Source organism: Somniosus microcephalus, chromosome 29 (genome assembly GCF_052327205.1).
Source record: "Somniosus microcephalus isolate GS21.2 chromosome 29, FLI_Smic_1.0, whole genome shotgun sequence".
NCBI lineage: Eukaryota > Metazoa > Chordata > Chondrichthyes > Squaliformes > Somniosidae > Somniosus > Somniosus microcephalus.
This window is the reverse complement of record NC_141015.1, coordinates 39,417,813-39,440,719: the sequence shown is the minus strand read 5'-3', so window position 1 is coordinate 39,440,719 and position 22,907 is coordinate 39,417,813. Positions and strand designations below refer to the sequence as shown.

At 46.9% G+C, this 22,907-nt stretch overlaps 1 protein-coding gene across 1 annotated transcript in view; it reads left to right on the top strand.

The window, feature by feature from the left end:
* Positions 1-21,777, top strand: part of LOC147098679 (cadherin-23-like) — a gene marked incomplete at its 5' end in the record, with an annotated part of 367,151 nt that extends 345,374 nt beyond the window's left edge. The window contains 2 exons of the mRNA XM_085969993.1: positions 4,029-4,266; positions 20,967-21,777. Of these exons, the coding sequence (XP_085826119.1) occupies positions 4,029-4,266; positions 20,967-21,038 (310 nt within the window). The remainder of the gene's footprint in view (positions 1-4,028; positions 4,267-20,966) is intronic.
* Positions 21,778-22,907: the final 1,130 nt, after the last annotated feature.

Below are 22,907 nucleotides of genomic sequence, written 5' to 3'. Positions count from 1 at the left end.
CCTGGTAAGACGGCCACAGATCCAGACGTCCCTGTTGCACGGCAACAGGTGCAGGAACCCCGGTTACACGGCCACAGATCCAGGAACCCCGGTTACATGGCCACAGATCCAGGAACCCCGGTTACATGGCCACAGATCCAGGAACCCCGGTTACACGGCCACTAATATGAAGTAAAACCTACCTGAACCTACTCCTGAATTTTGCCGGTTAAGAGAGATTTCCAGTTATTTAGGTGCCAGTAAATCGAGAGTTTCCTGTATTTGGGGGACAGACCCATTTTAAAGTTAATCCCCCCCGGCACACACTCCGTCCCCAGTGATCGCACTGATGGTGTTGAGGGTTCCTGATCACTAGTAACAGCTGCTGGAAGTCCTTCAGCGTGGACGATGGTTGTGGATGGGACCTGGCTACTCCATGCTCAAGCAGCCTGCTGCCACCATCAACACTCACGTGTGAACAACGTGCACTCGGGTGAGGCTTTGAAGGCGACGAGCCTTCGCGGAACCACAGCCCGCCCAGGGGTTCATCCCTTTCGGGGGAGATGGTGAGGGGAGACACAAGACCCAGATTTGGAGTTCCTATGAACATTCAATATTTTTCCAATTTAAAAAAAAAAGGGGGGGAAATATGTTTTCACATAAAGGGGGATTAAAAAGTAAAAATGCAGAAAATGGAATTAGAGTAGACTGTTCCCTTTTAAATATGGTCTGAATTGACTCTGTGTTGCAAATTCTATAATGTGTGATCATTTATACATTTCTAACATTGAGCAAAAGTACTTCCAAATTTTTTCGGTGCTTCATATTAAATAGCTGCCAGTAATGTGATAAAAGACGTCAATTACAGTATAATGGGCAAATAATGAAAGAAACAATTCTACTCAGATCCACATTTGTCAGACCACATTGCGAAATGTAAAGTTAATTTATTTTGCTACGAAGATATTGCACATGCATCACATTTCATTACAATGTTGCCCAAACATTTAAATATGTTTTGCAGTACGATAATGTAATTTTACACAAGATGTTAGCTGCAGCACTTGGGGAGCCTGTCAATTATTGGTATTTATCGCTGGGGCAGGTGATTGTTATCGATTAGACACCGCTATTTTCGATGCCACCAAAATTTTTATGCAAAATTTTGGCATTCCTGGCAGCACACTGTGCTACAATAGAGGGGTCAGCAGTGGCTCGGTGGGTAGCACTCTTGCCTACTGAGTCAGAAGGTCGTGGGTTCAAGTCCTCACTCCAAAGACTTGAGCACATAAAGCTAGGCTGACGCTCCAGTGCAGTGCTGAGGGAGTGCTGCACTGTCGGAGGTGCCGTCTTTCGGATGAGACGTTAAACCGAGGCCCCGTCTGCTCTCTGAGGTGGATGTAAAAGATCCCATGGCACTATTTCGAAGTTCTCCCCAGTATCCTGGCCAATATTTATCCCTCAACCAATACCCAAAATCTGGTTATTTATTTCATTGTGCGCAATTTGGCTGCCACGTTTCCTACATTACGACAGTGCCCACAAACAGCAATGTGATAATGACCAGATCATCTGTATCTGTTATGTTGATTGTGGAATAAATATTAGCCCCAGGACACCCCTGCTCTTCTCGAAATAGTGCCGTGGGATCTTTTACGTCCACCTGAGAGAGCAGACGGGGCCTCGGTTTAACATCTCATCCGAAAGACGGCTCCTCCGACAGTGCAGCACTCCCTCAGTACTGCACTGGAGTGTCGGCCTGGATTTTTGTGCTCGAGTCTCTGGAGTGGGGTTTGGACCCATGACCTTCTGACTGAGAGGCGAGAGCGCTACCCACTGAGCCACAGCCGACAGTGGTTTAAAAATTACGCCAAGATTGATTAGCCAGCCAATATGTAATTTATTTTAGAGGCGCATCCAAGTTAATTATGTTTTCTTATTCCACTCACCTCCCGTGTTGTGTAGGGGGTGTTGATACGAACTGGATGATGAAATGTAAACTGGTTAATACCATTGTATTGTGTTCATATTACTGGTGTTGCTGTAAAATGTCAAAAATGTTTTAATCGTTTCCTTTGTTATTGAGAGCCAGTTTTCCATTCATTAGTCCCTTTATTATCCTGCCACCTACCTTGCCTGTTACGCTGCCTCACATTGCAATCAGTATCTGTCCATGTAGCAGTTGAGGTTTAGTAAACGGTGTACAATAGGCGCCTGGCAGTGAACTGGAGGCAGTAATTCAATCCTGGAGCCTCAGATAGTCATAAACCGCTCAAGCTTTGTTTTTACAACTTCCTCCGAACCAGTCGACAGAATTATTGCCTTGTAATTGCTGCCAGCTATCTATTTTTTCCTTGTTTCTTTCACCGTTACGTACAGCCGACAATAACTGGAATTCAAATCTCTCAACAGAAGAGACTAAAGGATTAACTTTTTAAAAAACAAATAACGGTTAGTGTCTGAAGGGTGAGAGAGAACGTTTTTCACGGGATTTCAGGGTTTATTTAATGGGATTTAGGAAGATAATCATGGGGGTTATCACAGATTCATTTTTTTCCCCCTGCACTATGTTCAGTTCAATGTTGGTTTTGTGCCAGTTAATATTTAACGAAAGCAGCCCAGCCATTTCCCACTTGACAGTCTCGAGAACGGTCCTCGTTTTTGCCTTTGTTGTCAGATTTTCCCATGTGTTGTAATTTGCATAATTTAAATATGTAAATTGCATTTTAATATCATTAATATGGCGTGATCTCATGAAAGATTAATCAGCTGTTAATGATTGGCTGCCTCTCTTGAGCTATCGAAATGCAGTTTATAAACTCACTTCATTGAAATAACCACACAAGCCCCTGTTATTAATTAGGTCTAGCATGTTAATTTTTAACGATGGGAATCGCAAGAAAATGAACAGTTTCCCCCCCACCACCCACCCTTGACCAATGCCATAGTCCAGAGGTTTACAAAGCAGGGTCCCAAAACCATCGGGAGTTAGTGAGGAGATCAAGAAATCATTTGAGCCATCGTCATCTGATGTGGTCCACACTAAGTCTTCTTTGATATTCAACCATAAAGAATTCAATCGTGCATTACGTACCGCCTGAACGTGCAGTGCTCTGACGAACAGGCATATTTTGCTTGTCTTTATTCTGCCAAGGTTTTAGTTCCTAAACTTAAGGATGTGGGAGGTGCAGGATGTCGTCTTCTTCCTTGCCTTACGCCAAAGTGTGGTTCTAAGTGTAGCTTAGCCTGTTGTGTAAATATTAGTTATGAACTTCTAGTGGATTGCTGTTCTCCCACGGCTTATGGTTTGGTAATTAATAGTGAGGTTAATTAGACCATAATAACAGCAAACCAAACACTCGGGTTCATTTCTAGAATTGCAAAGCACAGAAGTCATGTTAAACCTGTATCGAACCTTGGTTAGACCACACTCCGGAGCACTGTGCACAGTCCTGGTCTCCATATTATAAAAAAGGATATATAATCAGGGATGCTCAAGAGGGCAGAATTAGAGGAGTGCAGCTATCTCCTTTTGTTGGCCTCTCGTAACATGTCGCAGAGAGAACCTGTGCAATTTCCTCATCACACTTTTTTCCGACTGCAAATAACGCAGACTTGAAGTAAGGCGTTGTGAACGTTAGCGTAAAAATGCTTTGTGCGTTTGCATGAAACGACTTTCTCCTCTATTTGAAGGCCGATGTTAACACGTCTATTTTAAATGGCTGGCAAAACAGCTTAATACAAAAGCATGAAGCATTTATATGCTAACATTGCACAGTGTAACTTCAAGAACACTGTTTTAAATGGATTAGCTAAGTTTGTCTATCCATCTATACCTTCTATCATTTTTTTGGAAGGCCGGTTAATCTCCTGCCTTGTTGCTGTTTTGCTGTGTTTACTCACCACACGGGTGTATTTATATTACACATGAGCATAAGCATTGAACGCAAACGTGAACCAGCGCTGTATTACATGAGCTGCAGCCCTCTGGTTATTTTGCATGTGTTTTTTTACCTTGTCGCATTAATATTTTCTTTGCCCTCTGGTAGGTTTGCTATTGACAAGGATACTGGCAAGGTGACGCTAATCAGGAGACTAGACTTTGAGACAACTCGGCGGTACACTTTAACCCTGATAGCTCAGGATGGCGGGGGCGAGGAGACCACGGGACGTGCGCGCATTAACGTGCTGGACGTCAATGACAATGTCCCCACGTTTCAGAAGGAAACCTATCTGGGAACGATTCGAGAGAATGAGGCTGCTCCAGTTCAAGTGGTCAGAGTTCGAGTAAGTAACACGGTTGCAGCCGGTCTACTGGGGGTAGGACAGGAGCCACGCGGTGACGACGACACTGGCCCACGCTCGTAATTCCACACACAGCACATTCTCAATCTCGGGCTTCCTTATAGCAAGCGAGGGACGTAGGACATCTGCTCAGCCCATGGCTGCTGTTGGGCACCTCATTGGCAGATGATTTTGCTGGTGAGGTTCTGGGAGACTGATCCATTGCTCTCATTCTCCTGGTTCAGGGATGTGGCAGAAAGAACCCTTCTCCCGCACCCTCCCGCCTCCTCCCCCAACAAGAAAAGAAGAAAGACTTGCATTTCTACAGCGCCTTTCACAACCTCAGGACATCCCAAAGCGCTTTACAGCCAATGAAGTACTTTTGAAGTGTAGTCACTGTTGTAATGTAGGAAACACTGCAACCAATTTGCACACAGCAAGCTCCCACAAACAGCAATGTGATAATGACCAGATAATCTGTTCTAATGATGTTGATTGAGGGATAAATATTGGCCAGAACTCTCCTGCTCTTCTTCCAATAATGCCGTGGGATCTTTTACGCCCACCTGAGAGAGCAGACGGGACCTCAGTTTAACATCTCATTCGAAAGACGGCTCCTCCGACAGTGCGGCACTCCCTCAGTACTGCACTGGGAGTGTCAGCCTGGATTTTGGGCTCAAGTCTCTGGGGTGGGACTTGAACCCACTACCTTCTGACTCAAAGGCAAGGGTGCTGCCCACTGAGCCACGGCTGGCACACAAAACCCAGAGAAACAAGAAAAATACAAGACCGCAAAAGCTGATTGTTAGCAGTGGGATACCTCATTGTTTCAGCCATTGTACGCATATTTGCATCTTAATTTGGGAGCCATAATCCACGAAAGGGGCACCGATGGCGATGGCGTTGATGTGCGGTGCACAGACTCCACTGTGACCCGTTGAAATAGTCTCCGGATTCGCACGCCATGGGAGCAGATTGTGACTTGGTGCGATGCTGTAAAGCGGGTGATAGCGAGTCGCCAGCCCGTTCTCCGTCTCTCCTGATGTCTGCTTGCATTGTGGGAGACCTCGCGTTGCAGTCGCTGAGCTCTGTGACCAGGTGGCCAAACCTTGCGCTGCCTCTCGCCCCTCTCGGCTAAAGCCCATGGCATCATGTCCCTTCCCGGACCTTTGCCCTTGGTTTACACTACAATGGCCCAGATATTCCGGTCCCTACGGGTGTGTACGTGCTGTGTACCCACCCGTGGGGACATCGGAAATGCCGGTTTCAAGCATGCAGACGGAGAGTTCCGCTTTCTGGAGACCCTCCGCCCGCAGAAAACCCTTAGAAATCTTACGCCTGGTAAGGCCTGCTTTTACCAGGATATAATAATAATAATAATAATTCAACTTTATTGTCATTGTACAATGCACAAGTACATGAACAACGAAATGTGATCTTGCAAGCTCCCATGAGTCCAGTACAAATAACATTAAACGTAAATAGCACCGTCCTGGGAGAAGCAAAGCCGCTGCGTCTGTGCGCGCCGCCATTCCATTTCCACCATTCCTCCTGTCCGACAATCTTCAGCCCAACGCCCGGGCCTGCTCACCAGCCGCCCCTCCCGGGGCTCCTTCCGTGACCTTCTCACCAACCGCCCCTCCTCGGGGCTCCTTCCGTGACCTTCTGCACCTGGTCTTCCCTGATGGTTGAAAAAAAGTTTTTTAAAAAAATTTCCACTGATTTATCATTTAAAAATACTTAAAGTAAGTTTATTTTTAGCCCCGTAAAATACTTCAGTTATTTTTTTCAAAAATTTTAATTTTTGTTTAAAGTAGTTAATTTATTGTAATTTCAAGTCATTTTAAAAATGTGGTTTAAAAAAAAATTTATTTAAAATTTTACTATGTTTTGGGGGTGATCTCCATTCATTTATTTGACCGGTCTTCCTGTCAAGTGTATGAAGGGAGATTCCCTTCTTTGATTGGCTCCCCATGGCCCAGGTGATCTCAGGGACGCTGCGAACCGCCTGCGCCTCTGGGATTCCTGGGCCCTGCGCACTTGCAATTTGGAGAGGCCCAGAGTCGGAACTGCGCGCCTCCCGGGAGCCCTCGGGTAAGGGGGCAGATTTTTCCAGATCGCAGTCCTCCGCCCGCGGGAGGCCTGCGATCGGAATATCTGGGCCGTTAACTCACCATTGGTATCAGCGCAGGAAAGTTCCACAATGGGTTCTCGGGCCGTGCCACAAGCTAACTAGACTCCTTACGTGTACAGGAAAGGTAAACATATAGTTATCAGACAGGTAGATGCAGCTATCAGAAGGTCAGAGCTGTGTAAAGAACTGAACAGCTATCTTTAGGATTACAGCTTGCACCAGCCTTGAATGTCTGAGCTGATTTTTTTGGACGTTTTCCAGAATGCTACTGCCAGCAGATTCTGTAGAAATTGTCCGTTTGTTAGAAAATGGAGTCTTTATCATAAAATCGATTCTTTAATACAACCTTTCCTGCTAGCGTTCCTGACACAAGTAATTCATTTTGTGATTCACTTTGGAACGTTACTGAGATGTGAGGAGGAATGTCTGTTCTTTGCCTTCTGGTGGTGACGTAAGAAAACTCACTAAACACTTGGTTTGAGTATAAAACAAGGCTTTAATCAACTGTTTCACAACCATGAGATTCCAGTTACATCACTAGTTCCTGGTTACAGAAACATCCTGAGCAAGCTGGGCCCACGCCCGAGTATTTATACTCCTTGGACGGCGCCACCAGCTGGCCGCCCAGTGTTATTTCATGAGTCATTTCTTCATGAATGATAAGATTCATGACAGGTGGTGACTGGTATTGGGGCGTAGTTCCAAGGGTACTGGCGGCCTCCCAGTGCCTCGCTACAATGGCTGTTCTTTTTGTGTGGTCCGAGGCACTGATGGTCAGCCGGCGATTCGACACGGACAGATAACAGAGCTTAGCCCAGCAGCCAATGTTCCCTGTAAGTGGTTCTGGCTCGGCGCGGCCCATTCAAAATAGCACGCAGGCACGGTTTTTGCATTGAAAAGCCGGCTGCGCAGGTTCCCTGCAGCGCTGCACAGCCGCAAGAGAACGTTCCAGCAGCTGCATGCTCACACTTCCCGCACGTGTCACACTTCCCACACATGTCACACTTCCCCCACGGTCACACTTCCCACACATGCCACACTTCCCCCACGGTCACACTTCCCCCACGGTCACACTTCCCCCACGGTCACACTTCCCGCACATGTCACACTTCCCTCACGTTCACACTTGCCACAGCATCAATTAGTGACCCTCAGCCTGGAGAAACCTTCTCAACAATATTCCCCTTTTGCGACACTGAAGAGATCTAAAGCGCGCTCTCTGATATCCCACGTGATATTGGGTAATTTAGCACAGAGCGAAGATTGAAGGCGGAATCTTCCTGATCTGTATTGCACTACGTGATGCATTCAAGCACTGAGCCATCTGAGGGTGGGGGTTTCTGATCCTCCGCGTTCTAATGGGCACTCTGATAGTACCGTACCTTTCAATGCTCCTCACAGCTTAGTCTTCCATTCCCAAAAACAATTTTTTTTTTACATGCACATAAGAGATACCCGCTTGGAGATGACCGTTGGCAATATTAGCGGCCGTAGATGTCACATCCCTTTTGCCCGCCATTTTAATGTAGGTGTTGTCTTGAATTGGTTAATGCCTCCGTTAAAATAGCGGACAGGGAAATCTTCAGATCTGTTTAGCATCTGCCTGCTAATAATCACTTCGAGGCCTCTGTTTAGAAGGAGTGTTCTATAGTTTATAAACTTCGCTGCTAATCTTTGGTAAAATTAACATTTATTAAAAAAAACAGCATTTTGAAGCTGTTAAGTCATCCAAGAGCTAGTAGTGTTTTGTGAAGATATGTTTTTTAAACATCTACAATAGACAATTCTCCCAAGTGCAGTATAATTATACCTATTGTGCCTTGATGGTGTCTAATTGTATCATCCTCGTCCCTAAAGAAATATGTTAATGATTTTCAAATACATCTCATTCAGTGCGAGCGATTACATTTATCACCTTGCCTATAAGTAGTTCGGTTTGATTGGACGAGTTTCCTCTGCTTCAGTTCCTGATTCTGTTCTCCCATAGAAGTTAATGAACAATGATGACATTACACTCTGCGCGCAATATACTGCTTCTGTCAACCACTAACAAAGACTTGATTGGAATTAATTCCAGACGGGAATACTGCAGAAACTACTGAATCTAAGGGAATGACAAATGATTAAAAAGTGGCTCCTCACTGCTGTCTGTCTGTACACCGGCTGTGCAAGGTTTGGGTTTATAATAACATTCGGGTTTTTTAGGTTTAAGGGGAGATGACTGAAGTGTGGGACTTGGGCTTGTTGCATGTTCTTAAGTTCCTGATCTCAACCATGTTGCTGTAGGGAGGCGCTTAATAGAAACATAGAAGATAGGAGCAGGAGTAGGCCATTCGGCCCCTCGAGCCTGCTCTGCCATTCAATGCGATCATGGCTGATCATCCAAACTCAGTACCCTGTCCCTGCTTTCTCCCCATACCCCTTGATCCCTTTAGCTTTAAGAAATATATCTAACTCCTTCTTGAATATATTTAATGAATTAGCCTCCACTGCCTTGTGTGGTAGAGAATTCCACAGGTTCACCACTCTCTGGGTGAAGAAATTCCTCCTCATCTCTGTCCTAAATGGCTTACCCCTTATCTTTAGACTGTGACCCCTGGTTCTGGACTCCCCCGCCATCGGAAACGTCCTTCCTGCGACTAGTCTGTCTAGTCCTGTTAGAATTTTATAATTTTAATCCCTGGCAAAAAGGGGAGGTTGCAGAGGGAGCCATTCCAGGTTATTATTTTCCGTCTCTTTGCCACTCTTGAAGCCCTTGCTAAGATGGAGGTCAACAGCAACAACAACTTACATTTAGATAGTGCCGTTAACATAGTGAAATGTCCTTCCCAGGAATGTTGTCAGAAACAAAATTTGACACCGAGCCACATAAGGAGGTGTTGGGGCAGATGACCAAAAGCTTGGTCAAAGAGGTCGGTTTTACCAGATGTTGCAGGAAGTGTCGTCAGCTGGAGGGGTTCGAGCTCCGGGTTTCGGAGCTTGAGCAGCAGCTGGCGTCACTGCGGTGCATCCGTGAGGCTGAGAGCCATGTGGATAGCACAATTCAGGAGGTGGTCACCCCGCAGCGTAAGAGTGTGCAGGCAGAGAGGGAATGGGTGACCGTCAGACAGACAAGGAGGACCAGGCAGGTAGTGCAGAGTCCCCTGAGTGCATCTCACTCTCCAACCAGTATTCAGTTCTCAGTACTGGTGAGGGCGATGGTTCTTCTGGCGAGTACAGCCAGAGCCAAGTCCACGGTACCACGGGTGGCTCAGCTGTACGGTGGGGGGAAGGAGGAAGATTGGGAAGGCAATTGTTGTAGGGGATTCGATAGTTAGGGGAACAGACGGGCATTTCTGCGGCCGCAGACGTGATTCCAGGATGGTATGTTACCTCCCTGGTGCCAGGGTCAAAGATGTCACTGAGCGGCTGCAGAACTTTCTGAGGAGTGAGGATTAACAGCCAGAGGTCATGGCCCAGACCAATGACATAGGTGTTCAGGAGAACTTTCTTGATCAGCATGTTTCCGGCCCAACCAGGAAGGAGGCATTGCTGGATCTGGTTCTGGGGAATGAGGTGGGTCAAGTGGAGCAACTTTCATTAGGGAAACACGTAGGGAACAGTGATCATAGTATCATAAGGTTTAGATTAGCTATGGAAAAGGACAGGGAGCAATCTAGAGTAAAAATACTTAATTGGAGGAAGACAAATTTCAGTGGGTTGAGAACGGATCTGGCCCGGGTAAATTGGAATCTAAGATTGGCAGGCAAAACTGTAATAGAACAGTGGGCTGCCTTTAAAGAGGAGATGGTTCGGGTACATTCGAGTTACATTCCCACAAGGAGGAAAGGTAGGGCAACCAAAGTCAGAGCTCCCTGGATGACAAAAGAGATAGAGAGTAAGATGAAGCAGAAAAATGTCAGTTTGAGAATACAAGTGAGAACCAGGCTGAATATAGAAATTTCAGAGGGGAAGTGAAAAAGAAAATAAGAGGGACAAAGAGAGAGTATGAGCATAGATTGGCAGCCAACATAAAAGGGATTCCAAAAGTCTTCTATTGGCATATAAATAGTAAACGGGTAGTAAGAGGAGGGGTGGGGCCAATTGGGGACCAAAAAGGAGACCTACACATGGAGGCAGAGGGTATGGCTGAGGTACTAAATGAGTACTTTGCATCTGTCTTCACCAAGGAAGAAGATGCTGCCAAAGTCATAGAGAAAGAAGAGGTAGTGGAGATACTGGATGAGATAAAAATTGATAGAGGAGGTACTAGAAAGGCTGTCTGAACTTAAAGTTGATAAGTCACCAGGACCGGATGGGATGCATCCTAGGATGCTGAGGGAGATTAAGGAGGAAATCGCGGAGGTACTGGCCATAATCTTCCAATCCTCCTTAGATACAGGGATGGTGCCAGAGGACTGGAGAATTGCAAATGTTACACCATTGTTCAAAAAAGGGTGTAAAGATAAACTCAGCAACTACAGGCCAGTCAGTTTGACCTCGGTAGTGGGGAAGCTTTTAGAAACAGTAATCAGGGACAAAATTAACAGTTACTTGGACAAGTGTGGATTCATTCAGGAAAACCAACACAGATTTGTTAAAGGCAAATCGTGTTTAACTAACTTGATTGAGTTTGTTGATGAGGTAACAGAGAGGGTTGATGAGGGCAATGCAGTTGATGTAGTGTACATAGATTTCCAAAATGCGTTTGATAAAGTGCCACATAATAGGCCTGCCAGCAAAGTTGAAGCCCATGGAATAAAACGGACAGTGGCAGCATGGATATGGAATTGGCTCAGTGACAGGAAACAGAGAGTAGTGGTGAACGGTTATTTATCGGACTGGAGGAAGGTGTACAATGTTGTTCCCCAGGGGTCGGTACTAGGACCACTGCTTTTCTTGATTATATATTAATGACTTGGGCTTGGGAGTACAGGGCACAATTTCAAAATTTGCAGATGACACAAAACTTGGAAGTATAGTGAACAGTGAGGAGGAGAGTGATCGACCTCAAGAGGACATAGACAGGCTGGTGAAATAGGCGGACACGCGGCAGATGAAATTTAACGCAGAAAAGTGCGAAGTGATACATTTTGGTAGGAAGAACGAGGAGAGGCAATATAAACTAAAGGGTACAATCCTAAAGGGGGTGCATGAACAGAGAGACCTGGGGGTATATGTGCACAAATCGATGAAGGTGGCAGGGCAGGTTGAGAAAGCAACAGGTGATTAAAAAAGCATACGGGATCCTGGGCTTCATAACTAGAGGTATAGAGTGCAAAAGCAAGGAAGTTATGATGAACCTTTATAAAAACACTGGTTCGGCCTCAACTGGAGTGTTGTGTCCAATTCTGGGCACTACACTCTAGGAAGGATGTGAAGGCCTTAGAGAGGGTGCAGAAAAGATTTACGAGAATGATTCCAGGGACGATGGACTTCAGTTACATGGATGGACTGGAGAAGCTGGGGTTGTTCTCCTTGGAGCAGAGAAGGTTGAGAGGAGATTTGATAGAGGTGTTCAAAATCATGAGGGGTTTGGACAGAGTAGATAGAGAGAAACTGTTCCCATTGGCAGAAGCTTCAAGAACCAGAAGACAGATTCAAGGTGATTGACAAAAGATCCAAAGGCGACATGAGGAAAAACTTTTTTACACAGTGAGTGGTTAGGATCTGGAATGCACTGCCTGAAAAGGTGGTGGAGGCAGATTCAATCATGGCTTTTAAAAGGGAGTTGGATAAGTACCTGAAGGAAAGAAATTTGCAGGGCTACGGGGAAAGGGCGGGAGAGTGAGACTAACTGAAATGCTCTTGCAGAGCACCAGCATGGGCTCGATGGGCTGAATAACCACTCTATGATTCTATGATTAAGAAGCATCTTAAAGGAGGAAAGAGAAGTAGGGAGGCAATTCCAGAGCTTAGGGCCTCGGCAGCTGAAGGCACGGCCGCCAATGGTGGAGCGATGAAAATTGGGGATGTTCCAGAGGCCAGACCTGGTGGAGCGCAGATATCTCGGAGGTTTGTGGGACTGGAGGAGGTTACAGGGATGAGGAGGGTGAGGCCATGGAAGGATTTGAAAACAAGGATGAGAATTTTAAAATTGAGGTGTTGCTTAACTGAGAGCCAATGTTAGGCAGCAAGCTACCTGCTACCATATGCATGAGAGGAGCCTCTCTCTCCTCCTATTAAGACGCACCTCAAAACCTTCCTCTTTGACAAAGCTTCGGGTCACCTGTAATAATGTCTCCTTCTTTAGCTCGCTGTCAATTTTTTAATGATTGATGACGCTCCAGTGCAGCGCCTTGGGATGTGTTACTATGTTAAAGGCGCTATATAAATGTAAGTTGTTGTTAGAAACGTAGAAGATAGGAGCAGGAGTAGGCCATTCGGCCCCTCGAGCCTGTTCCGCCATTTAATGAGATCATGGCTGATCATCCAAATTCAGTACCCTGTCCCTGCCTTCTCCCCATATCCCTTGACCCCTTTAGCCTTAAGAAATATATCTAACTCCTTCTTGAATATATTTAATGAATTGGCCTCTACTGCCTTCTGTGGTAGAGAATTCCACAGGTTCACCACTCTCTGGGTGAAGGAATTCCTCCTCATCTCAGTCCTAAATGGCTTACCCCTTATCCTTAGCCTGTGACCCCTGGTTCTGGACTCCCCCGCCATCGGGAACATCCTTCCTGCATCTAGTCTGTCTAGTCCTGTTAGAATTTTATAAGTTTCAATGAGATCCCCTCTCATTCTTCTAAACTCTAGCAAATATAAGCCTAATCGACCCAATCTTTCCTCATACGTCATTCCTGCCATCCCATATATACAGTAATGCCATATTGCCACTCCACCATCTCAAATCATGAGACAATCGGACAAGGTTCGATACAGATTTAACAAAACTTCTCTGCTTTTGAATTCTATTCCTCTAGAAATGAGCCCCAGTGCTTTATTTGCACTTTTATGACTTTTTTAACCTGCGTTGCTACTTTTAATGATTTGTGAATCTATACCCCTGGATCCCTTTGCACCTGTACTCCATTTAGACTCTTATTTGATTTGATTTGATTTGATTTTCCAAGGAGTGGATCGCCTCCTCATTCCTCCTACCAAAATGCACCACCTCACACTTATCTATATTGAAGTTAATTTGTCATTTACATGCCCATTCTGCAAGTTTGTTTACGGTAGAATTAATTAAAAGCTTTTAGTTCGTCATGTACAAACTCTTTTTTTAAAAAGTTATTTGTCAGAAATGACTGGGATATAAAAGACCTGCATAGTAATGCGTTAACACTTCAGAAACGTCACTCAGTTACAGGGTTATGCATCGACAAACAATCCAAAAGCCCAAGGTGAGCTGAAAGAGGCATATCTATTCGTGCAGTTTGTATTAATTGTAAAGTTTTCAATGTGTTAGCCCATCCCTCATGTCACTATAGCAGTGGCTGCAGGAGCAGCGGCTTTCCTCTGGTGCTGACGGGCTGGACGTCCACATAAGTAATTAGAATATTCATCACAATGCAACCAGACACCCAACAAATATAAAGTGCTGTCGTTCTTTAGTTCACAGTATTAAAAAGAATTGAACAATTGAACAAGAACGGGTATGCGTATTTTCAACTTCAATCACTTCCATTAATAAACGTTGTCTTCTTGAGCCAGCACATCCCCCATGTAACATGTCAGAAATGCAGCACTTATTCACAAGTGCAGAAAAACACAAACTCAATTTGCGTCACCGAATTAAAAATCAAAAAGCAGGAAAAGCTATGATTTAACAGAAATAAACATTTATCTTTCTTCCTGGACAGGAGAACCAATCAGACTGACTTGGAAATGTTTATTTGAATATGCTGACGTAAAGATGTTAATTTATGAATTTCGCTTCTAATGTTTTTCTCTCAAACATTCTCCACAATATTAATCCCTGCTCTAATCACAAAAAGTGTTGGATTATTTTAGGTACTTCGCAATTAACTAGCGGGAAACCAACTTCAGTGTACTCCCAATTTTTAATCCCCTATTTCAAACGTTTATACCAAATCAAAATTGTTCATTATCAGTTTAATCAAAATATTTTCTGTGTCTTTCTCAATAAACAAATAGTGGTTTCTTCTAAAGTAGCTTCCTGCAATTTTTATACATCATTACATAACTCGTGTTTCTATTAACACTCCACTAAATATTTAAGAATAAACATTATTCCTGGGACTTGCTTGGACTATAGAACGACAGACAAAATAAAATGGTTTGTGCTTTTCCCCTTTTTTGTTTCTCTCTTCCTAAGCGTCTTAATGATTTTTTTTTAAGTCAATAAAAAGTCATATGTAACTCCGACAAATCTTCCCCTGCCCTCCCCCTCCTCAGCAGCATGGTTGCATGTTTGTGTAAAGCTACTCACTTCAGTCGATCGTTCAAAATCAAATATTGAGAAATTTCAATTTTAAAACGTTTTAAGCAATTCAGACCCTCTTTAAAAGTGTTTGGACTTCAAGACCTGGTTGAAACTTGTTTAGATGAGGGGAAAATTGATCTTTGTTTCTGTCTTCCAAAATCATATTCGAAACTTAGGGGGGGAGAAGTGTTTTTAACACATTTTTTGGGAAACGTTAATTAAAAATCTTAAAATTCTTTCAAGTCTTACTGCAGCATTCGTTAAACATACAACAAAAAATAATAAAATAAACTCTAATTCCAAACGAAGCTCAAATAAGAAGTGAATAAAGTGGTTAAACTTCCTAAGAAGGCGGTGAGGGATGAGTTGGGATCAGTTTTTGGGGAAGTTGTTTCCTCTTTTTCTGCTGCCGTTCCCTCCGTCTCTCAGACTCCGAGGTACAAACAGGGGCACAAACTGTTTCCCCTCTTTCATAACAGGATTTAAATAACCCTGATAAACTCTTTCAAAAAGGGGACAACACCTGACAAAATTTAACTGGAACTTACCGCGAGACATTCAACATCACTTTCCCGTACATTTTTCTGGTTTTAAACAATTTTCCAATTAAAAAAAAAAAAAAAATTTCCCCGTGGGCCTAAAAATGGTTTCCTTTCGCCTCCTTCCAGCGGCCATTGGACCTGTGCTGCGCCTCCATCTGTGTTGTTTCAAAGTGCGGCTGCTGCTCAGTCCCCGGGAACAGACTACACGCGCCTGGACCCTCGCCTCTCTCTCCCAATCTTTTGCTGTCTCTCTTCCTCTGTCCCTCTCTCCATCTGTTTCTCTATCTCCCTCTGACCCTGTCCCTTGCTCTCCCTCCCTCTACTGTCTCTGTCTCTCTATCTCGTGCTGTCTCTCTCTCTTTCTCGGTCTGTCTCTCTCTCTGTCTCTGTTTCTGTCCCAGTCTCTCTCTCCCCCAGTCTCTCTCTCTCTCTCTCTCTCTCTCTCAATTCAATTCAATTCAATTCAATTCAAATCGCTTTATTGGCATGACAAGGTACATCTTATGTTGCCAAAGCATCGAAAAACATTCATGGTTGTACACAAAAATACAGATCTATCCATACAGTGTATAAACAGATATATCCCTGAGTGTATAAATATACATTCATATAATTTTTATATACTCTTTTCTTATATTTAGTGGTTGTCCCTCTGTTTATGGCAAGCTGTAACATAGTGTGCCGCTAAGGTTACACAATTTCTCTCTTCCCCTAGTAGGTATGGGAGTTTTTGGTCGTCATTCAAATTTCTGAATTCCGGGCATATTTTTGTGAATTTTGGGTAGAAATTCTCCCTTAGGCCCTGATGCTCTCTCTCTCTCTCTGTCTCTCTCTCTCCCCCAGCCTCTCTCCCCCCCCAGTCTCTCTCCCCCCAGTCTCTCTCCCCCCCAGTCTCTCTCCCCCCCCAGTCTCTCTCCCCCCCAGCCTCTCTCCCCCCAGTCTCTCTCCCCCCCCAGTCTCTCTCCCCCCCAGTCTCTCTCCCCCCCAGTCTCTCTCCCCCCCAGTCTCTCTCCCCCCCAGTCTCTCTCCCCCCCAGTCTCTCTCCCCCCCAGTCTCTCTCCCCCCCAGTCTCTCTCCCCCCCAGTCTCTCTCCCCCCCAGTCTCTCTCCCCCCCCAGTCTCTCTCCCCCCCAGTCTCTCTCCCCCCCAGTCTCTCTCCCCCCCAGTCTCTCTCCCCCCAGTCTCTCTCCCCCCAGTCTCTCTCCCCCCAGTCTCTCTCCCCCCAGTCTCTCTCCCCCCCAGTCTCTCTCCCCCCAGTCTCTCTCCCCCCAGTCTCTCTCCCCCCCAGTCTCTCTCCCCCCCAGTCTCTCTCCCCCCCAGTCTCTCTCCCCCCCAGTCTCTCTCCCCCCCAGTCTCTCTCCCCCCCAGTCTCTCTCCCCCCCAGTCTCTCTCCCCCCCAGTCTCTCTCCCCCCCAGTCTCTCTCCCCCCCAGTCTCTCTCCCCCCCAGTCTCTCCCCCCCAGTCTCTCTCCCCCCCAGTCTCTCTCCCCCCCAGTCTCTCTCCCCCCCAGTCTCTCTCCCCCCCAGTCTCTCTCCCCCCCAGTCTCTCTCCCCCCCAGTCTCTCTCCCCCCCAGTCTCTCTCCCCCCCAGTCTCTCTCCCCCCCAGTCTCTCTCCCCCCCAGTCTCTCTCCCCCCCGTCTCTTTCCCCCCCAGTCTCTTTCCCCCCCAGTCTCTCTCCCCCCCAGTCTCTCTCCCCCCCAGTCTCTCTCCCCCCCAGTCTCTCTCCCCCCCAGTCTCTCTCCCCCCCAGTCTCTCTCCCCCCAGTCTCTCTCCCCCCCAGTCTCTCTCCCCCCCAGTCTCTCTCCCCCCCAGTCTCTCTCCCCCCCAGTCTCTCTCCCCCCCCAGTCTCTCTCCCCCCCAGTCTCTCTCCCCCCCAGTCTCTCTCCCCCCCAGTCTCTCTCCCCCCCAGTCTCTCTCCCCCCCAGTCTCTCTCCCCCCCAGTCTCTCTCCCCCCCAGTCTCTCTCCCCCCCAGTCTCTCTCCCCCCCAGTCTCTCTCCCCCCAGTCTCTCTCCCCCCAGTCTCTCTCCCCCCAGTCTCTCTCCCCTCCAGTCTCTCTCTCCCTAGAGTCTCTCTCTCCACGACTCCCAGCGCAGTGTCGCCATTCGCCACCACTCCCAGCGCAGTGTCGCCATTCGCCACCGCTCCCAGCGCAGTGTCGCCATTCGCCACCGCTCCCAGCGCAGTGTCGCCTTTCGCCACCGCTCCCAGCGCAGTGTCGCCATTCGCCACCACTCCCAGCGCAGTGTCGCCATTCGCCACCACTCCCAGCGCAGTGTCGCCATTCGCCACCACTCCCAGCGCAGTGTCGCCATTCGCCACCACTCCCAGCGCAGTGTCGCCATTCGCCACCACTCCCAGCGCAGTGTCGCCATTCGCCACCACTCCCAGCGCAGTGTCGCCATTCGCCACCACTCCCAGCGCAGTGTCGCCATTCGCCACCACTCCCAGCGCAGTGTCGCCATTCGCCACCACTCCCAGCGCAGTGTCGCCATTCGCCACCACTCCCAGCGCAGTGTCGCCATTCGCCACCACTCCCAGCGCAGTGTCGCCATTCGCCACCACTCCCAGCGCAGTGTCGCCATTCGCCACCACTCCCAGCGCAGTGTCGCCATTCGCCACCACTCCCAGCGCAGTGTCGCCATTCGCCACCACTCACAGCGCAGTGTCGCCATTTGGCAGCTGTTCACATTCTCGGGGCTCAGGTGCAGAAACGGGTCCAGCGCGCAGGCGCCAACGTGAAGCCCGCTCCTGCGGGCCAGAAGAACGACCCTGTGGGACGCGTTTGAAAAGAGCGCCTGCGCACTGGAGCCTGCTCCAGCGGGACTGCGCAGCCTGCAACTCCTGGTGCACGGCAGCCTCGAGGGAACCGCGCGACCCTGCAGCTCGGGGAACAGTGACTGGAACTAGTTGATTTTCTGCCTTGTTGCTCATCAGTGAAAATAGAATAAAAAATCCTATCTGTCTTTTACTGGAGATCTCACCTTGAATTCCAACCCTCGTTCTTTTTCTGCCTGTTCACCTGTGCGTGCCTCTCACTTTCCCTCGGGGTTGATTTTCAGTGTGCCGTGAGGTGGGCTTTTAGGCATGCGGGGGGCTAAAATCCCAAATTTGGGGGTCCCGACACCATCCCGACCAAAACCCACCTCCATGTAAGTTTCAAAGGAGGCGGGTACCCGCCCCGCACTGGGACCCGCCGACCCGAGGCGGGAAGAGATTAGTGCCAATTAACTGCCTGTTAACAGGTAGTTAACAGGCAGTTTTTAGCCTAATCCCTATTTTGAGGGGTGTCGTGAGGGATTCCCGACGGCTCCAAACCACGTCAAGTTAGAGGAGTCGGGCCGTCGGGTTGAAGGACTTGGAGGGGTCGAGATGTCGGTGTTCAGGTGAGTGATGTGTGCATGAGTGCAAAGGTAAGTGTGTTTGGTGTGTCTAAAGTGTGTAAAGAAGTTCAAATTACCTGTACTTACCTTTACAGCCTTCCTTCCTCTAGGTTTCGGGAGTCCATCATTCAGCCGGCACAGGAAGCAGAATGGCTGAGATCTGTCAAAAGTGACAGCCTGCAGCTTTCAGTGCCGACGAGATTTCTAACTGAGTCTGTGGAGAAGGACTCACGTTAGAAGTAAGACTGTCAGTGTTTGACAGCTTCAAACAGCTGTGAAACGCTGATATTTCATCTGTCAACACGTCTTGACAGATGAAATTTCAGTCTGTGATGTCACCTGTTGCCGGGTGGCCCGTAATTGGCCTGCTGAGCCCACTGGGTGGGCTCAACAAGGTCAATCATGTGAAAATCGCGTGGATTGGCCGCATCTCGATGGAGGCGGGACTAAAACCCGAAAGTTGTAGTCCCGCCTCCTTCCCGACTTCTGAATGAAAATCGACCCCATTGTCTTTGTATCTCCGTTTGTCACCAAATCTTTCTTTCTCTCTCCGTCACTGTAACCTGAGCTTGTCCGTGTTTTGTGACTCTCTCAATCTATTCATAGAAACATAGAAAAATCAGAGCAGGAGTCAGCCATTCGGCCCTTCGAGCCTGCTCCGCCATTCAATATGATCATGGCTGATCCTCTTATCTTAGTACCGTATTCCCGCTCTCTCCCCATACCCTTTGATGCCTTTTGTGTCTAGACAAACACTTTGCCACCATCTCCCTCTTTCACAAAACTTTAACTTAAGGCGATGAAGATCCAAGTAAAATGAGCAGAGGGAATCTAGAAATAAGTGCAAGTCTTTTACGGCAGAAAGAATGAATGACGTTATCCTGCGGAGTATGTGGGAACAGAAGTGATGCAATGATGTAGCAAGATGAGAATAAAAGTCATGGTGGCACGGTGGCATAGTGGTTAGCACTGTTGCCTCACAGCGCCAGGGACCCGGGTTCGAATCCGGCCTCGGGTGACTGTGTGGAGTTTGCACATTCTCCCCGTGTTTGCGTGGGTTTCCTCCGGGTGCTCCGGTTTCCTCCCACAGTCCAAAGATGTGCGGGTTAGGTTGATTGGCTATGATAAATTGACCCTTAGTGTTAGGGGGATTAAATACATGGGGTTACGGGGATAGGGTGGGATATGTGTCGGTGCAGGCTCGATGGGCCGAAATGGCCTCTATCTGCACTGTGGGGTTTCTGTGATTCCTTCACTGCCATATTTACTGCTTCTGAACTGGATAAAGACCGTACAATGTAAGGTAGAAATGGCCCAGAAATTCGGGTCTCCACGGGTGAGTACGCACGGGGTACTCATCCGTAGGCCCAATGGAAGTGCCGGTTTCCTGCATGCGCGGAAAACCGGCACTTCCGTTCCTCTGAACGAAGGGGTTCAGAAGTCGAATGCGTGCGCAGGAGAGGCAGCGCGTGCGCATCGAACTTCGGTTTTTATTACAGGTTTTCCCGGGAGGGTAAGTCTCCCGAAGTTAGACATGTAAAAAGCAGTCGCAAGGCCTGCTTTTAACAAGGTAAGTGGTGAATTAATTCAAATTAAAACATTTTTTCCACAGGTTTATTATTTTTAAATACTTTAAAGAAAAGTAAGTTTATTTTTAGCCCCGTTAGAAAATAAAATTATTTTTTCCAAAAATTTAAATTATTGTTTAAAATAGTTATTTCATGTAATTTATAGTTTATTTTAAAAATGTGATTTTTTTTTTCAAATTTATTTGAAGATTTAGTGATGTTTTGGGGCTTATAGTATTTATAAGTTTGACAGCTCTTCCTGTCAAACTTATGAATGAAGCATTCCCTGCTACCATTGGCTCTCCATGGCCCACGTGATCCCAGGGGACGCTTCGAACTAACTGCGCCCCTGGGATACGCAAGCACTGCGCGCCGGCAGTTGGAGGAGGCCCAGGATCGGAATCCCACGCGGACCCACAGCTCAACGGCCGGCGCGCTAGGTAAGTGCAGGTTGGGGGCTTGCACCCGCGGGAAGCCTCCGACCCGAATTTCTGGGCCATTATCTGCCAAGCCTTTGTAGGATTGCCGGTGCCTTTTGATAGGAAAGACACAGGTAGAGGAGGACATTTGGTGTGGCAGGGAGCGGAAGACTTGGGTGGGAAGGGCATCAGACCACTTGAGCTGAGGGAGAATTTGACTGCTTCATTTTGTGCTTTTTTGCTTAGTTGCTTATGAGTAAGAGGTTTTCTTTTAAAACCCAATCCTCAGGCATGGCTTCCTGGCACAGGTCCAGAGCTCCGTCAATCACACATGGAACAATCAACTCAACCCTGTGCCTAGCGGCGATGGATGAGATTGCCAGAAAGCGGCACAAGAGATCATGTGATTATTTGGAACTTAGTAACAGGAGGAGGCCATTCAGCCCCTCGAGCCTATTCAATCAGATCTTGGCTGATCTGCACCTCAACTCCACTTACCCACCTTGGCTCCGGATCCCACGAATACCCATTAGCTAACAAAAAAAAAATCTATCAATCTCAGTCTTGAAAATTTCAGTTGACCCCCCTCAGCATTCACAGCTTTTATAGGGAGAGAGTTCCACCTTTTTCATTATGTGGAAACAGTGCTTCCGGATTTCACTCCTGAATTAGCCTTGGTCTAATGTTGAGACTGTGCCCCCCGCCCCCGTGTCCTGGATTCACCGATGAGGGGCTGTGCCTGAATCGTCGAACTTGTCACCTCTCTCCACGGATGCCATGCCTGACTTGCTGAGCGTTTCCAGCATTTTCTCTTTTTGTTTCCGTTTTTTGCATGACTGGATTTTCAAACTGTCGCAGCCACTTTGGTGAAAGGAAGTTTCGTGGCTGCACATCGGCACAAAGACTTGGAGATATTTAATTACAAGCCGCCACCTTTATCTGTGATTTCTCTCAGATAAAGCGAGACTGACTGATCCTTAATTACTTGTTTTTTTTAGAAAAAAAGCTATTTACTGCACTGTCAGGTTCCCCAAATTTACTGTCATCTTGGTCATTGTGTCTGATTAAAGACGTGATTGTGATGTTAATGAAATTGACAATGTGTTGGATTGTGTGGCAGTTTAATTCATTAACGGTAAAGGGGCAGCAGGTGGAACCATTGTGTGTTACTTCAAAAGTACTTTTTAAATATATGATGTGACCTGTGAAACTGATGGGATGTGTAGGAGAGGTAACTTCAGCTGAAAGGGGCATCGACTCTTTGGAACATCTTTTGGCAAACCATTGTGTTCACTTACCAAACACACAACCCCAACACTTAAACCACGGTGAAGAGCCGTGCGTGTTGCGACAGTATCAAAAACATTAATGATATTTACCAATGTAGGAGGCCATTCAGCCCCTAGAGCCTGTTGCACCTTTCAATTAGACCCTGGCTGGTCTGTATTTCAACTCCATCTACTCACCTTGGTTCCATATCCCTTAATACCCTCGCCCAACAAAAATCTGTCAACGATAGCAAAATACTGCGGATGCTGGAAACCCAAAATAACAACAGAAAATGCTGGAAAAACTCAGCAGGCCAGGCAACATCCGTGGAGAGAGAAATAGAGAGTCAACGTTTCGGGTCAAACCCTTTGTCAAGACTAAAGAAGCACAGGAAATGAAATGGATTAAGAGGCCAGGCTGGGAGAGAACAAAAGAGAAGAGACATTAAGAGGTATTCAAAACGAGACGAGATGGTGATAGGACTAGTGGAGACAGAAGACGGCTCTAGATTAGGTGTGAAATGCGTTGGCAGAATAGGAGACAGCTGCCATGTGGGAGAGAGAAAAAAATAGAAAAGGAGGGGGGTGGGGGAAAGGCCAAAACAAAGGTGTGGATAAAAAATATAAGTAAAAATGTAATAGGGGCCGAGGTTACGATCTGAAATTGTTGAACTTGATATTGAGTCTGGAAGGCTGTAGAGTGCCTAATCGGAAGATGAGTTTACGGTGAGCTTCCGTGGAACAATGCAAGAGGCCGCGGACGGTGAGATCCGAGTGGGAATGGGGCGGTGAATTAAAATGACAGGCGACCGGAAGCTCAGAGTCACCCTTATGGACTAAATCTCAGTTTCGAAATTTTCAATTGACCCCTCAGCCTCAACAGCATTTTGGGGAGAGAGTCCCAGATTTCCACTACCCGTTGTGTGAAGAAGTGCTTCTTGACATCACCCCTGAATGGTCTG